This window comes from Phaseolus vulgaris, chromosome 11 (assembly GCF_000499845.2).
Source record: "Phaseolus vulgaris cultivar G19833 chromosome 11, P. vulgaris v2.0, whole genome shotgun sequence".
Classification (NCBI taxonomy): Eukaryota; Viridiplantae; Streptophyta; class Magnoliopsida; order Fabales; family Fabaceae; genus Phaseolus; species Phaseolus vulgaris.
In genome coordinates this window covers 14,775,686-14,793,750 of record NC_023749.2, presented here as the reverse complement: position 1 = coordinate 14,793,750, position 18,065 = coordinate 14,775,686, and the positions used below count along the sequence as shown (strand labels likewise).

Below are 18,065 nucleotides of genomic sequence, written 5' to 3'. Positions count from 1 at the left end.
ATAATACAATAAACATGAATGAAATGAAATTTTATTCACCTCATCTCTTGTAAAATGGTACCATAGTCCCTTTCAACTAATTCATGTTGATGCACTAAATTCATTAATTATTCCATACTACATATCATTTTTATTTCATCGGATTTTTTTGTAATCAATCCAACCTCCATGTCCATACTTACACCTTCATTCATAAAACATAAACTTTCATTTTATTCTAATTTTCATAAATTCACACAAGTATGCAAAATAAAAACAACATTCAGTTTTCCTTCCGGATTGTGTAATCCATAACTCATTTAGTAACTACAAAAATCTCTTCCAAATTGGGTAATTCGTAAAGCATTTAACAACTTAAAAATGACTTCCGGATTGTGTAATTCATAAGTCAAATTTTAACCGTAAAATGAATTTTGGATTATGCAATCCGTAAGTCATATTTGAAGTTCTAAAATGACTTCTGGAATTCATAAGTCAAATTTTAACAGTAAAATAAATTCTGGATTATGTAATCCGTAAGGTATATTTGAAGTTCTAAAATGACTTTTCCAGATTTGCGTAATCCATAGTTCATTTAGTACTGGATTACACAATCCGGAAGTCTGAGTTTGGTTTATTTTGGATCTGGTATACACACGGATTACCTAATTCGAAACATTTTAGTTTTCTACGTAAAGCACCAGATTGTGTGATCCGTTGATCCAATGGATTAACTAATCTGGAAATGAGTATTTAAGGCACAAGAACTTACCGGAGAATGAGAATGACGAGCCAATCGTGACCACTACAACAACACTATCAGTACCAACACGATCGTTACCACCACCACTACCGCAACTACCACCACAACGCACCACCTCAAAGTGTCACATCACCACCACAACAACAACAAGCACCAAACACCTTCTTTTCCTCTCAGCGACAAAATGTAAAACAAAACTTCTATTTTTATCTTTTTTTACTGAATGATAATTTTGAAATTTTAAAAGTTTATGAGGTGCCAGAAGAAGTCACGGAGGTGCAGGAAGAAACAGTCCTAAATTGATGGATATAGATGGGGATGAGACAGGTCAACTCATTGATCCATTTTTTTAAAGTTAAAAATTAAATAAAAAGGTAGTTTAAGAAATCAATATTTTGTATTCTATTATTTAAATAATAAAATATTATTGATATTTATAAATTAAGTTTCAAATATTAATTATAATGGATTGATTTAACATATAAATAATAATAATTTTAATTTATCCAATTAGAGATATTAAAAACTTAAAAAATGTTCATATATATTAAAATAAAAATATTAAAAAAAAAAATTGTAGGTTTACCCATCAACTTACCATGATTTTTAGTCCATCTAGCCACAGCAGGCGACAATCATTTTTTGACTGACTAACGACAAGTTGAATTAAAATGGATAATGATAATCACCTATATTAACATGTATATATTATTTCTCTCACACTAATTCACGTCCCTTTGCTCTTTACTCACACGCATTTTTCCTTCTCATATGACCTCATCCCAATAACGAACTGTATGCATAACATAAATTTTTTTTTTGTATATACATCCTTTTTCTTTTCAATCTTGTTTTTTCATACTTCATTAAAAAACATGAATTGCATGACAGACTGTTGTACAATGCAACTTTTGTACAAATGCAAACACTCATTTGTTTTGTCAAGACAATGTTGGTTTTTCCCCTTGCTCTACACAACCCAGCTTATTCGTGGGAAGCAAGAAATCTAGTGATAAGTGTCAGATTTAAGTAATATTTCATATTAAAATACATGTGCTTATGAATATTAATTGATAAAATAATCATAAAATAATCCTTAATTTATGAATTTATACATTTTTTGTGATTTTAATTTGAAGAAGAACGATTTATTCCAAAATTTGTGTTAATTTCAGGATTCTAGGGAAGAATGGAGATGATTGGGCAAAATGAGAATATACAAAGCTAAAAAGAAAGCTGGAACGCACCAACACTCACCAAAGCTCGCCCAAACTCGCCTAAGCTAGATGCTTCTAGAGGATCTCGCCCAAGCGAGATCACTCTAGTGATGTTGGGCTTTTTGTGACCAAATCGCAGACAAACATTGTAACTGGATATTTACTATTCTTTGTACACTTGAAAATGATATCTCTGGTTTACTTGTGTTGTGCCTGTTGGATCTATATTTTGGATTACAATTGCATTTGCAGCATGTAATGTAAACTATCATTGTGTTTAGATAGAACACAAAATGATAATTTATTAATTTTAGGACCAAAATAATTGTTTTCAAGATCTTTGAATTTTATTTTTAAGATATGTGGGATTATATACAAGGTCATGAGTTCAACATTTGAGTTCCAAGTCTTTATTTTTGTCTCGAAAACATCTATAACACTAGATAAAGATAATTTTCCTCCTTTGTGTACAAATATGTCTCTTGAACTCATTAGACTTGTACTCACCCCCTCCATCACTACGCATCATCTTAATTAGTCTGTCACTCTGTCTTTCAACAAAGCTTTAAATATTTTAAAGCAGTGGAATACCTCATCCTTGCTTTTCAATAGATAAATCCAGGTTTTCCTTGAGAAATCACCAATAAAGGTTAAGAAATATTTATTACCTCCAATTGATGATATGTTCATCGGGCCACAAACATATGTATGAACAAGCTCCAAAAGAAATTTCGCACGCCAAGGCTCCTTAACAAATGGTATCCTGTGATTCTTTCAAAAAATGCAAACCTCACACAATTGATCAGGGTGATGAATATAGGGTAAACCATTCACTAAATTTCGTTTGGAGAGATTTTCCAAACTCTGAAAATTTAAGTGCCCAAAGCGTAAATGTCACAACCACGATTCATTATTCATTATTCCATTCAAACACTTGAAATCACCCATATGAAAATCTACTGGAAACATGCGGTTTTTTTAATAAAAGGTTTTAAGAATCAAACCACCTTTTTTTTATCAAAAATTGAGAATTGATTTTCAACTATGTGGATCATGTAACCCTTTTTGGCCAGTTGTCCCATACTCAATAGATTACTTTTCATATCAAGTACATAGAAAACATCATAGATGTACCTGTGATCACCGTTCTTCAATGTGATAAGAATTCGCCCTTTTCCAGTCATCGGAACGAACCTGCCATCACCGAATTTCACTTTTGTGCGAAATGAGTCATCCAAATCTGCAAATAGCTCATTTTGACCACACGTATGATTTGTGCAACCTGTATCCAAATACCAAGTCTGATTGTTTGGGGTTTCATTTGATGTGGCTGCCATTAGTATTGCATGATCCTCTTCATCTTGTTTGTGATTACTATCTTCTTGAGCACAATTGGCAACATGATTATCACCTTTTGATATGCACTCATTTGCATAATGGTCGCATTTATGGCAGTTATAACACTCCACATTTGTTTTATTATACATGCCTCCTCGTCCTCCGCAACCACGTCCTCCGCGTCAAGAGTTATTTGAAGTTGGATTGTGATTGGAACCAATGTTGTTTTTCTCAACGCCTCTATGATTCTGGCCACCATGACCTTTGCTGGAATAGCTACCACCACGTCCCCGTCCTTTGCCTCGTGAACTACCGTGTTTATGATAGGAGCTACCAATTGAGGCTTGTGCTTGTAAAGCCTGTTCAATTGGTTTTCCAATCTTATTGTCATTCATTCATTGCTCATGCTCTCGTAGGGAACCAGATAATAACCTTACTGTCATTGTTGAAATGTCATTGGCCTCTTCAATTGCGGCAACAACATGTTCAAATCTGGGAGTTAAAGACCTCAAAATCTTATCCACCTTTGTCTGCTCTGAATGTGTTTCACCATTGGTCTTCATCTGATTTGTCAAGGCAAGAACTTTATTTATATAGACATCAACAGTCTCTGTGGTTTCCATCTGCAGTAGTTCATATTGGTGTCTTAGGGTTTGAAGACACACCCTATTGATCTTGTCATCACCTTTATAATTGGTTGACAAAATTATCTAAGCCTCACTTGCAGTTGTTTCTCCTTCTATCTTCTCAAACGTCTCATCATTCATCCATTGATGAATGAGATACAAAGTCTTATTGTCCTTTTTCTTCTGGTCACGATGTGCTACTCATTGCGCCTCAATTGCATTATCAGCTAATGCAGACACTCCACTCTCAACGACATCCCATAATTCATGATAATCAAGCAAAACTCTCATTTGCACACACCACCGATTGTAATTTTTTCCCTCAAGGATAGGGACTAATAATTGGGTAAAGTTCATGATAACAGATTGGATCTTGATACCAGTTGTAGAAACTAATTGAAGGAAATAACATGAGGCAAAAAGTTGTAGAAACTAATTGAACCTAATTGCACGAAATTGCAAAACTGCTGAACTGAATTCAATAATATATATAATAAAATTACAAATACTGGAAACTATAAAATAGGAATACTAACAACCCTATAAACTGACAATTAATGCAATACTAACGGTAAATAATTTAAGGGTAATAAAATTTGAATTAATAACCAACAACTCCTCCATCAGCTTCTCACCACCTGATATCTTAATCTATGTGACTTAGATCATCACTGAAACTCGAAGATCTCTGTTACCACATTGACATCAATACTTAATACACAATAAACATCAGTCCACATTATTCCAAAAGTATGAATTCAATTCCATACAATTTTCATCATACAATATCATTTAACATAAAAAACTAACACTTAAATATTAAACCATCAAAGTTTAATATTTTTACAAGTTTACACAATATATAAACAAATCCTTGCAAGATAAATTGAATATTGGAACCACGTTCCCTCCAATCCAGATTTTCTAACCTAAGGTATTATTGAAAATTAAAGTTAACTTCCCTTACCTTAATTATTTGTTTTCCAAGCAACCTCTAAAATTTTAGTCTTTAGCCTCTCAGTCTAGATAAACTTTAAAATATAAGGGCCTAATGCAATTATCCAAACAGAACATAAATTCACTATATAATAGAATAAGTTGAGAGGATTACTTTTTTCAACTGATCCCACAAAGATTGATGACTAAATCATAGAGAAGAACAAAGAATATGTGATTTTTAAAATAAAAATGAACTTACTTTGTTTGAAAATCTGATCAGATAAAAATGTACTCCGACTCTTCAGCTACACCATGATGTGATCGGATTTTAGAATAGATGAGTTATGTAAGACAAATTGAAAAGAGAAAGGAAAGGCAGAAAGAAAAAAAAAAGGAAAGAAGGTGAGGGGGAGGTCTGTTGCTGTCTTGGGTCTTGCATATACAAAACAAAAGAGAGTTATTAGATGTTATATTTAAGTGAGTATATTTGGAAGAGATCATATCGATTTTATGTTTATTCTATATTTCACTATCAAAGCAAATTTGGCTGATGGTTGATGCAATGTGTTGGATGATTAAGCATTGAGACAAAGAATGTACGCTACGTGACGTTTCGTGTTAGATTGAATTGACAGCTCCTTATGCACCGAAAGATAAATCTTATTACTGTTTCTACTCATCACTTGGCTAATTCTTCACCACATAAGCCAAAAAGTTAACCTTGGTTAAACAAATCTCAACTGAAGTATATGCATTTCATTTTCAATGCTTTCTTTATAACATTTTTGCACCGAAAATTTCAGTTTTTGACCAATTATACATGTTTCATGGTTTGGATTTTGACCCTACTAAATAAAATTTATATGGAATAATATCTTGTAAAAAACCAAGTCTAACATGTCAATAAAAAAAATGATAAAACTATCAAACTATAGAATATTACAAGATGTGATATATTCAAACTTAAATAATAATATTAAATTTAGATATAAAATATGTAGATTTGTTGAATACTTATTAATAGTGATGAGCATACCTAATTTGAGCATAAATATCTAGAAAAATGTATGTCATTCAAACTAAAATAATAAGGAATTTTAAATGAAAACTATAAGAACTTACTATAAGATCGTGAATAAAAATTATAGGACTAATATTTAAAAATAAAATTATAACAAACTTGATCAAACATGCTGAAATTACAAACTTTGATTTTTTTTTTATCAAATTTCAAGAGGAAGTTAAAGAATTATTTTTTCTTTATATGTAGTGAAGGGTCATTATTATTAGTTAAAGAGTGCCCCTCTTGATCAAATTGACTAGTTTTCTGTTTTTTTAGTGCATCATTCTTAAGTTGAGAATTGTTATTTAGAACATATATAAAGTTAGAATGAATTATATGAAATAATTGTAATAAAATTAAGAATAACTAATAGACATTACATAATTTGTTTTTCCAAATTTTTCTATCAAGGAAATAGTTCGAAGTTAAAAAAAAAATATTAGTTAGAAAAATAATTCATTATATTATATTAAAATACAATATATTTTTTTTCAGTAATGATTTTTTTTTTCATATTGAGAAATTATGTTCAGTAAATCCAAATAGTCCAATATTATTTGCAGTAACAATATTATATTTCATATACATGTTTCCTTTTTCTCTTTAGAATAAAACAGGAATTAAGTTTAAAACAAATTCTTAGAATATAATAGTGTTTCTCATAATATCAAGTATAAATTCGAGATGAACATATTCAATCCTCTAGCTCATCCAATTAATTCTTAAACCTTGTCTCTTTTATGAATAAATATTAAATTATAGTTTTATTTAATTAATTCTTAAATTTAACATATGAACACCTAACTTTTAATTCCATCCAATTAATCCTCAAATTTATTTTTTATATAAATAATATCCTATAATAGATTAAGATTAAACTACCAAAAAAATATAATTCTCAATCATTCATTGGTTTTAGTTAATTTTATAAGTCCTTTTTCCAGACATTGAACCATAATCAAGTTAACATTAAAGAATATTTATTTTTATTTTCATATAATTTTTTAAATTAATATTTTATTAGTTATACGAAAGAATGAAATGTAAGAAAAATGATAATAAATAATTAACATTAAAGATGAATAAGTAATTGAGTTTTCTTTTTGTTAGTATTTTATGTTAACTTTCAGGTGAAATGGAATTTCAATTAATAAAAACAGAACAGTATGTGAAAAAAAAATGTTAATTTAAGATAAAATTATAAGAAGTCTATTTATTTGTACAAAATATAAATTTAAAAGTTAATTAAAGTATAAACTATCAACTTTAAGAATATAGAAATTAATTAAAAAAATTAAAGTTCAAGAACAACAAAGTAAAATTTAAGAAACACTACATTTTTATGGAAAATTTGATTCTTAGCTTACCTTACAATAATGATCCAACAAAATACAAGTGTTAATAAAAGCTTATTTTTTTAATAAAATTTCTTAGTGTTTTTTAAAAGGAAATAAAAGACAAAGGTGTTTTCTTTACATATAAGAACATAAATAAATCTACATATCCTAAGTCTTAAAGAATAAATATAAGGATTTCACTAAAAGAATATTAAAGTAAAGTTTCTTACAAAAAAAAAAAAGAAGATAAAAGGGTGATGAGGAAGATGGTTATAAGAAGGCATGCAGATTTTTCGTTTGTGGAGTTTGTCAGAAGCAAACAGAATCATCGGAAAGAGAGGAAGCCGTAGATTCCAAGGCTTTCTTCTCTGTCTGTCACTCTCTTACTCTCTCACACACACATTGCATCAACAATCGCATTCATTTCTCTCTTTCACTCCGATTCATGAGTCGCTACGATCCCAATCCCTTCGAGGAAGAAGATGTCGAGGTTAATCCCTTCGCGGTTAGTATTCATTTTCCCTAATCTCCTTTCGTTCGCTTTTCCTCTGTCTAATTCATTCTTCGCAATCGCTCTTCGCTATACCTAGATCCGTTTCTTTGCTCCAGATCGTTCCTCAGTTGAACGCCTTATATATTGTTTGTGAATTTTCCGATGCGTAATTACTAATAACTGAACCGCGGACATATCTAGTGAGAGGGCAATAATTAAATGGATAAGATCTTCTTTTCGTACAAAGCATTCGGATCGTGAGTTTATTTGTTTTAATTTTAACCGTTTTCGTTTCAATTTTTCGATCTGGTTGATGGACCTGTCTCAGGTTTAACGACTTGATTTTTTTTAACGACGGTGGATTCCTTTCTGCAACGGTCTTAAATTGGTTTGATTTGGGGATTTTTGAGAGATCGAACCGTCGAAAACAGCGGTGTCTGGATAAATTTTTTGGCCGGCTAAGTAATGTAGTTGATCTATAAATATTTGCTTATGAGAAACTGTATCGTTTTCCTTCCTGGTAGCGTCTCCTCCTTTGAAAAATCCATCTATTGTTTTTTTAATTGAACTTTACTGTTATCATTCGAAATAAAAACAGTTTTGAAATGTATTTATATGATATTTTATATCTTTGCGTTCAGAAGAAACCAAGTATATCGGGACAACAGCTAGATTTGTATAAAGGGAAGATTATTCCTAAAAAAGATAAAATTAACGTACCCTGATGCCGTGAAGACTCTTCGCTGTAGGAAGATATGTGGAAGAGTCATTGTACGCCGTTTTTTCCTAGCATTGGAAAAGAGGCTATTTTCGGGTTCAAAGGTGATTGACTAGTCACAAAGGGCAACTTTACTGCTGCGTCAAGGCTTGCCTTCACGACTTAATGAGAAAAATCATGAGTCTAACTAAGACAAAAAACATTTTACCAATAACTCTATCCCTTGTTCAAGATAAAGGATATGTAAATCTCTTGATATCCAGAAAAGCTGTGTTTTTGGGCTGATTCTGTCTTCTTGGGAGGAAACATGCTGTTATTGAGTATGAAATAGCGTCAAGTTTTATTTATCAGTCATTTCCTTTGGAGGGCAGGGAATTCCTCAATGAATTAACAAGAAACTGACTTCTCATAATTTTTCTGTATATTATTGATGATTTGTTTAGTGATTATTGGATGAAATATGTTCTTCTAACTATGCCATGATTGCTGCCTTTGTTGATTGAAATTGCAGAAGTGCCACCTCACATATGCCGAGTTCTTGTAGTCTTGCTTATTTGATTATTAATTTTAGAACTGAAACATTTTGCCTTTTCATTATTAATATTAGGATGGACAGGCTAAAGGAAAAGGGTCAAGTTATAGTGGAGGTGCATTTTACACAACTGTAAGTTTGCCTTTTCCTCTAAACCTGACTCATGCATTAAAACACTATTTTATGAAACAATATTTTAACAAATAAAGCAATCAATGGTTGTTAACTTTTGATATGTATCCTTTGTATTTTAATTGTGCAACAGTGCAAGTGCGATAACTGTTACTGGTCTTACTATCTTGAAATTCTTATATTGAAGCTTTGATTTCTGTATTATTTTCCCTTTATAATTAATCTAGAGATTTATATATACTTGATGGGTTGGGAGGGATCAATTGGTAGTTTGGTACACTTGTGTTGTGATGTTACTCTGGATGAATGGGTTTGTATGAGTTCTCTGAGATTTGTTATCTGTAGTATTTACCCCATTGTAATTAATCTAGAGATTTATTTATACTGATGGGTCAGGAGGGACCAATTGGTAGTTTGGTGCACTTGTGTTACTCTGGATTAAATACAAGATCTGAGTTTGTAGGTTTTATTATAGTATTGGCATATGTTGGCAATTAATGATTTGCACTGTTGAGTTACTGAAGATGATTACATGTTGTAGAATAATAAAAAGTTGGAATGGACTCTTTCCTTTTAAACTTGGTAAAGTGGGTCAAATTGAATTTTGGCAGCAGAAGAATTCAGTGATAATGCTCTTTCATAATGTGCAATGTTTTCTAGAGTTTATGATTTCTCATTCAAAAGAATGTATTAAGGCTAAAAAAAATGGAATTTGAGGTCACTTCTGTGCAATAGGTTGTGAAGTTACACACTAATGGCAACCCTGTTACTATGGAGGTTTTTATGGGGTATGATGATAGGAACTAATTTCATGTGGGAGAGGGAAAGCAATATTCAGCCTCAGTTGGTTAGCTGTCTGTCAAGTGGAGAAACTAGGATATTAAAATTTGAGATCTTTGTATAAAACTTCACGGTGAAAGGGCATGGAGATATATTCACCTATTTCCATGAAAGTGATGATTTGTGTAGGAAGGCTCTAAATGCAAGGATGTGTTTTCTTTTTTGTGTGGAATGGGTGTATCAATATTATGAAAGTAGAAGAGTCTACGGGATGGGGGCATTTGAAGACTGTCAGGCTATGGAGTCAGGTTCAGTGATCAGCAACGAAGTAAGAAGTGAGGACAGGGTTTACTGACTTGGAAGGGCAGATGTGATATCTATGGAATTTCTTTGATATAAATTGAGATTTACTAATTCTTTTTTGTAGCCTATATGACTATGAAATAGCAAGAATTTGTGAATAACTGTAATGGCACACTGTCTTCCCTTAGGATCACCAGTATGGGGTAGCAGAGAAGTCAAAAGACTGTCTGTAGCCTATTGCTTACTTAATGTAGTAGTTGAGGAAGGGCTTTGTTGAGGTGGAGATTGGAAAGAATTGGCTCCATATAAAGTTTGCATTAGGGGCTAAGCAAAGCTTACCTAGTTTCCTTGGAAGGCTGTCTTAAAGTGTCCTCGGTTGGCCTAGGCCTTTTCCCTGTTTTTGATTGCAAAGTAAGTCTACAACCAAATGGTCCAAGAGTTAAATTTTGGACGGATTTACTAATAATGTTATTTTTTTTCTGTTGTCATGAAATTTGGAAACCAGGTTGTGGCAGTACACTTCTATTATATTATGGTTTTCTCTTTTGGTGCTTCTTTTCCTTTGCCATTTGGGGGGAGATCGCTCAATGTAGATTGATGCAATACTATTATAGGATGTTCTTTTTTGATAATTTGTCAACAGCATTATTTGGTGTCCTTTTTATTCCCAGTGTCTCTTTGGCCTCATTTCCAAACTGTGTTTCCTTTTAAACATAAAATATAAACGGAAGAAGAAAAATTCTTTATATTAACCTAGTACATTCTTTTTCTGAATTTGCAGAATTCTGGAAATGTTCCCTCTGCAAACTCAAGGCTCTCACCCCTTCCTCCAGAGCCTTATGATCGGGGCGCAACTATTGACATCCCCCTTGATAGCTCCAAGGTAGGTTGGATTATGAAAATATTGAAATATATATGTATATGTATGTATGCATATGCAAGGTTATCAAACCGTAGGGTTAAGGGTCTGCTGAGGCCTCACGAGTCAACTCAGTACCAAACCCGTTTTTGAGTGGACTCAGAACAGACTCGGTCGGACTCTGTGAACTCGCGAGTTTAGATAAAAAGGCTAAAAAACAGTGTGCTTCATTAAAATTAGGTTAGATTTTAGGGTTTCTTTGGTTCCCATACCTCATGTTTGTGGTGCCATCTTCCTGACCGTCGTCGTTGCACCGTGCTGCCTCGTCGTCGCACCACGCAGCCTCGTTGTCGCACTACACAACCTTGTCACCACACTGCGTCGCGCATCGTCATTGTCGCATACGCCACGCGCCACTCGCAAATCTTTGCGGAAGTATTTGTTGGTTGGTGGTGTTCTAGGTTAGGTTTAGGGTTATTTAAATTGGGGTTATGGTTATTTTAAATTGGATTTAGGGTATTTTAAATTGGATTTAGGGTTAGAGATTTTTTAATTAGGGTTATTTTTAGGTTTTAGGGTTTGAAATTTTTTGGATAGATTGTGGATTTTTGGGCAGATTGGGGATTAAATGATTCTTTTAAGATTTTTGGATGAAGATGGTGATGGGAGATGATGATAGAGATGATCATGAAGATCTTGGAGATGATGATAGAGATGATCATGAAGATCTTGGAGATGATTGCCTTAGAGGATTAGATGAAAGAGACTTTTAAACTTGATAACATTTGTCTAGTTTTAGTTATTTTGTTGGTGTATGAAGTTGTTTATTTTAATATTATGGAATTGGTATCATGATTTTTTTTTTTGTTAATTTTTTAATGTGAAGTAGACTCTTACAAGTCTACGAGTTGGTTTTACAGGCCCTCCCACGAGTCTGAGTAGACTCTCGAGTCTGATAACCTTGTGCATATGTGTGTATATCTCAAATTTATGTGCCTCAATGTTTTTGACCAAAGATTTAATTTGCACTTCTTAACTTTAGGACGTCAAAGCAAAGGAGAAGGAACTTCAAGCTAGAGAAGCTGACTTGAAAAGAAGGGAGCAGGTGATTCATTTTGTTATCTCATCTGATATCTTTAGAACCAAGTACACAACTTACTTTTATGAGTTAGAAACTTGGTTTGCCAGATTCAATATTTATAGTTATATTATATTCATGCAAAAAAATTATGATGAATCTATATTAGTATCAGGGACTTAATATGTAGCAAGGGCAACTTATGTCAATTATGTTATCTGTGGCCATTTTTTCTTATTTTTAATGTTAGTATTTGTAAGTCAGTCAACCTTCTGTCGAGAATCTTGTTCACTACATAAATTAACCTTGCTATGAATTTGACTTGGCTATTCTGCTATAATATTATTTGCTATAATCTGGAAATTGATTATGTTGTAATGTTCTGTAGGAACTAAAACGAAGGGAAGATGCCATATCACGAGGTACTTTGGTTCATCTATTCCTGTAGAAATCAGTTAGAACGATGTCTATATTTTGATGTTTTAACTTTTTTTTTTTCATTTGCAGCTGGAATAGTCATAGAGGAAAAAAATTGGCCACCTTTTTTCCCCATCATTCATCATGACATTGGAAAAGAAATACCAATACATCTTCAAAGGATCCAATACATTGCATTTTCCACATGGTTGGGTATGTTGAATTCCAGAACTGTCTTCTAGAATATGTTAAGTCATATAGCTACTCACTTGATGATATGTAATTTACTTTTAGGTAAAATAGGCATAGCCATATATCTAATGCAATCATTTGCATTAAACAATCACAGAAATTATTGAAATTGTTAAGCATTCCTTGTCTGCCGTACTGATGGACTGGACATTTCAAGAGATCTGTATGGTTTAAAATTCCTACATATTTCATGCTGAAAGGAGTTTCAGTTTCAAAGATTTTGGCCGCTCAAAATACTATTGTCTTGTGTGTATATTTTGTTTCTTTTCATTCTGTTAAATTTGTCGTTTTCTAAACTCTATTATTAATTTGTTCCTGTGATTCACAACAAAATTAAAGACCTTCCGAAAACTCATGAATAATTTTGCAATAACATATAAATAAAGTACAACATATGGTTTTATGTCCAGTGGCACTTTTCATTTCTTTCTTTTTCTTTGGGTGAGGAGCAGTACTCTTCCATTTTCCCCTGTTCAACCTACAAAACCTCAAAAGTGTCCCTCCACTATTTCACTTGAAATGTATATCATTATGACATTTTAGTGTATTTTGGATAATCTCAGGATTGGTTTTCCATAGGCTTCGTAGTTTGTTTATTATATAATTATAATCAGTTTTATTGAAAAACGGCCAATGACAGATTTCAGGGGCAGACTTTTCATAGGCTGTCACAACATGGCAGTGGTGAATTGTGTTTTCTGTGAGACGGCACTTAGCCCCCAAGTTGGGTTTGGAGAGGCCATGGCAATTCCGTGAGCCTCGGGTCAGCACGACCCGTCTCAGGGTGTGTAAACCCTGATTTTCTCTTCTCTTTTGGTTTCTATTCTGGGTTATACACCTGACCCAATCCATTAGTCCACCCAGTAGTATTTTTTTCTTTGAAAAGGGTTGGGTTGCCAAATGAAAAAGTAGAAACATAACCTACCCTTATGACACCCCATGCTACAGTCACACTGCTGCCATCCGCTGCAAGGTCTTCTGTTTTTTCTTTCTTCTGTTTCCTCTTTATTTAGTGCCATCAACCTTCTCCGTTTTCTTTATTTCTTCTTTTCTTTTCATACCTATTTTCCAGCAATCCTAATATCAACTGTTATTTTAAGCCATATGTTGTCATTATTTAATTTCTTGAACTGAACTTGGTGGTGTTTTGATTTGATTTTATTGTTATTTGAATTTCTAGATTTGCTATTGTAATTAATTTTATGGTTCCCTTCCATTATTTTTGCATTACAATTATATTTCTGCTTTTTTAATTATCTATATGTATTATTTACTTCACGAGGTTTAGTTTTTTGAACTTTGTAATATCTGCAGGTTTGGTTCTGTGTCTTGTATGGAATATTGTGGCGGTTACTACTGCTTGGATCAAAGGAGAAGGTTTGTACCGCAACTGGATATTGATGCATCAATCTTGTTTGGTCATGCTTAATTTACAGACTTGTCTCTCCATGTAGGTCCAACCATCTGGTTTCTTGCGATTATCTATTTTATTTCTGGTGCTCCAGGATCCTATGTGTTGTGGTATCGCCCTCTCTATCGAGCTATGAGGTAGTGTTCAATTTTATTTAATGCAATTTCTGTTGTTTAAAATAGGGATATTTGTTCAAGAAATTTTTTAGCCTATTAGCTAAACTGAAAAAAGATGCAGAAGTTATATATGAGCTAAACTAGAGGTCAATTACGAGCATTAAATTTTTACCTGGATAATGTGTGGGAAGAATGCGGGCCTTTGGTATCCATGCACCCAAAGTTTACTTTCAGAAATACATTCATCTTATCTTATTTGGAAGGCGGGGGGAGGGGACCCCAAAAGAAGAGGGGAAATGCTGAGATGGATGGAGGAGGCGGGTGGAGTCTATGGATATGCAAATGCTTTTATAGCAGTATTTATATTATGAATTGGAATCACTCTATTTCTAATTTCTGTTTGTTAATTATTGATTTTTTTTGTTCCAAATTGTTGCTGTTGTATAATTGTGTGCCATCTTCTGTTACAGGACTGACAGTGCTCTGAAATTTGGCTGGTTTTTCTTGGTTTACGTGGTAAGTTTTATGTATTTTCCTTCTTTAGTCACTAGTTGTATACTAATTTTGTTAGGTGCTCATTTTTTCCCTTTTCCTCAAACAGATTCACATTGCCTTCTGCATTTTCGCTGCAGTTGCTCCACCAATTATCTTCAAAGGAAAATCTCTGACGTTAGTGTCCTAATTTTTAATCTACGGGTTATATTTTCTATCTGATATTCTCTTGTAACTAGTCTTTTAGTGATTTGATCGTCGGAGCAAGGAAATCACTGAGGATGATTTAATCGTCTCATTATTTAGCTTATTGATTTCTCGTCTGGTGTTTCATCCATATACTATCTCTTAATCATCAATATATTCTCCATGACAAATACATCTATTATTCTTATTCCACTTCTACTCAAACTAATTGTCACATTTTCTGATGTGGACAGAGGTATTTTGGCTGCGATTGACGTGTTGGGCGATAATGCACTGGTTGGGGTACGTTTCATTTGTATATATTGGTGGCTTCTATAATAATGTCCTAGCTTCTTGGATAATGCAATAGTTGGGATATAATTAGAGTCTATTTAGACAAACTTTTTCAGAAATATTTCTACAAGAAAAAAGAAGAAAAAGATGAAATGAACTTCTTAATAAACTAAAATTAGTTTATGCATAAATTTAAATAAGAATTTAGAAAAATTGAGAGGTTCTACAAATTAACTCATGTATAAATTAATTTTAGTTTGTGGAGAAATTCATTTTTTATTTTCTTATTTTTCTATTCTAAAAGTGTTTATGAAGAAGTTTGTCTCCGCACGAGAATGATAGATTTACATGGAAGTGATATTTACTTGTGGTGGTGAATTGCAGATATTCTACTTTATTGGGTTTGGATTTTTCTGTCTTGAGTCAGTGCTGAGCATCTGGGTTATACAGGTTTTGATCATATTATGAGTTACTCCAACTTGGTACTGTGTTGAAAGTTACTTGTGCCTTTTTGTTGACTATTTGATTTGATATTTGCACTGCAGCAAGTATACATGTACTTCCGCGGCAGTGGCAAGGCTGCAGTTTTGAAGCGTGATGCTGCGAGAGGGACAATGATGGCAGCTCTATAACATGGCACTTGCACAAATGTTTTCCCCATGGTTTGCAGAAAAAATTATTTCATAAGTTACCAGATCATTACACACTTTTTGCGCTTTGTTTATTACTGGATTTGTTTTTCTAGGCTTTGGGCTAGGTTTGATTCAAACCAGATCATTAAGATAGAAGAAGCTTAGTTGTGCATATATAGAAAACATTGTTTGAGATAAGCACCTTTACTTTACATGTTTTTTATTTCACCATTTCTTACATTTTTATTAACAAAATACTCCATCTATTCCTCTCTCTTTCTTCTTTTCTTCGCTTCACTACCCCGATCAAACTAACCAAAAATAATTTAATCAAGTTAACAGATTGCCATTTAGTTTTTTATTCGATTCTTTTAACCCATCCAAATAATCAGAAGCTAAAATTAATACTAAATTAAAATAAGATGTTTTGAATAGCTTTTCGTAAAACCAACTGTGTTTTTATGGAAATGGTTCATGTTTGTGTTGGATTCTGTTTTTTCAATACTTTCAATGAATAATTAATAATTATTTTATGGATTTAATTTTTTTTATTTTCTATAAAGTGAACATTTTTAATTATGTTATCTATAATTTTTTTATTTTGTAAAATTTGAAATAATTATTTTTAGTCTTTGTAAAATGGATGTTTTTTTTATTTTAATCTTTGATAAATATTTTTTTTCAGTTTTATCATAGTACATAATGATATTATATTGCGGTGCTAATAAACACTGTTTAAAAAGATTATAAGTAATCGATAAGTGTTACATAAATTAGATATTTAAAGAAACTAATTTTTAATTTTAGAAATACTAAAAAGAAAATATTTTACATAGATTAAAATTACTATACTCTTACTTTGTAGAATAAAGACGTAGAATAAAAACATGTTTGTCTTGTTTTACAACTAGTTAAAATATTTAGTGGTTTGATTATCAACACCTATATTTTTTATCGTTATTTTAGTGTATGTATTTATTTATTTTTATTTTATTTTTATATTAATATTTTATTTTATTAATTTAAAAATATAATGAGAGATTTTTTGTTATTTTATTTTTATATTTCTGTCATTTTTTTTGTATTTATTTTTATTTTTAATATTATTTGAAAATCAAAGTAACTTCGTAAAAACTTTTCATTTTCTCCTCTATCAAAACTTTTCACTTCTCTCTTTTTTAATTGTGGTTCTTTTTAACTTATCAGTTACAATATTAAAATTGACTCACGACTATGACAACAAGAGCAGAATTCAAAACTCATCGCATTGCAAGATCATATAAAATACTTGCAGTGGTGCATAAATTCGTATCCAATAAGTGTGTATGAATGTATACAGTAACTGTGTATTCAGAAACCTAAAATTGTAGAGTAAGAAAAAAAATGAAACCTAAAATTATAGAGTAAAAGCAAAAAATGTATTGCAAAACACTTCATTCTATTCTTTTCTTTTCTTTTTTTACCAATCTTCAATTAATTTATTTCTTTATTAATAGTTCGATATAAAATCATAATTGTATTGATTAATCTAGAGGAAAATAGTTGTCGTCATCAAACGCATGAAGTTTGATATCTTAGATGAATTAGGATGAATGACTCTTTATCCAACGCAGTCTCATCTCCAATTCTCCTCGCAATGTTTCCTCCACTCTCAAGCGAGTAAGTTCTCAATTTTTTTTTCCATAAGACACTACAATTATAAACCTATCCACCTTTTGTTTTCCTCCCTCTTGTCTCATTGCAACAACGTGCATGTCCAAAGCTTATCCAGACAGCGGAGGTTCGAGAAAGTGGTCGCCATCAATCCGGTGGTTTTTGTTGGCGACAAATAAATTCCACCTCATTTCGTTCCCATGTTTCTTTCTTCCCTATACTTTCGTCGATGCCAAAGCTAATGTGTTTTTCATGTAATAAATTGTTATCAAAGTAGTTTATGTTTGCTTCGTTATGTTGCACGTGTATGTATGAATCTCGAAGATGGTTTATGACCTTATCTGACAAGGAAGCGAATGAAACGACCTCAAAAATGTCGAAAGTGGCTTATATAGAAGAATAGTGATAATTAGTTTGTTGTTCTAATCAATTAATGTTGCAAGTTTATTTTAAAT

At 32.1% G+C, this 18,065-nt stretch overlaps 1 protein-coding gene across 3 annotated transcripts; it reads left to right on the top strand.

Annotated features, from left to right (window-relative positions):
• The first annotated feature begins 7,472 nt into the window (after window positions 1-7,472).
• On the top strand, window positions 7,473-16,223 carry LOC137838984 (secretory carrier-associated membrane protein 1). Of its 3 annotated transcripts, XM_068648139.1 has the most exons (13): window positions 7,473-7,767; window positions 9,081-9,137; window positions 11,002-11,103; window positions 12,122-12,184; window positions 12,546-12,579; window positions 12,665-12,787; window positions 14,141-14,203; window positions 14,281-14,374; window positions 14,824-14,869; window positions 14,955-15,022; window positions 15,286-15,334; window positions 15,710-15,775; window positions 15,871-16,223. In XM_068648139.1, exons 1-13 carry the CDS (start codon window positions 7,708-7,710, stop codon window positions 15,955-15,957), a joined length of 912 nt encoding a protein of 303 aa, XP_068504240.1. In that variant the 5' UTR covers window positions 7,473-7,707; the 3' UTR covers window positions 15,958-16,223. The 3 variants fall into 3 exon arrangements, with proteins under 3 accessions (XP_068504240.1, XP_068504283.1, XP_068504323.1); XM_068648182.1 differs by lacking the exon at window positions 9,081-9,137 and having other exon boundaries at window positions 7,502-7,767; XM_068648222.1 differs by lacking the exon at window positions 11,002-11,103 and having other exon boundaries at window positions 7,543-7,767.
• The last annotated feature ends 1,842 nt before the right edge of the window (window positions 16,224-18,065 follow it).

Coding starts and splice junctions, on each gene's coding strand:
- LOC137838984 (XM_068648139.1), top strand. CDS start 7,708: ATGAGTCGCTACGATCCCAATCCCTTCGAGGAAGAAGATGTCGAGGTT. Junction 11,104..12,121: donor TCCCCCTTGATAGCTCCAAG/GTAGGTTGGATT, acceptor TCTTAACTTTAG/GACGTCAAAGCAAAGGAGAA. Junction 12,580..12,664: donor GGAAGATGCCATATCACGAG/GTACTTTGGTTC, acceptor TTTCATTTGCAG/CTGGAATAGTCATAGAGGAA.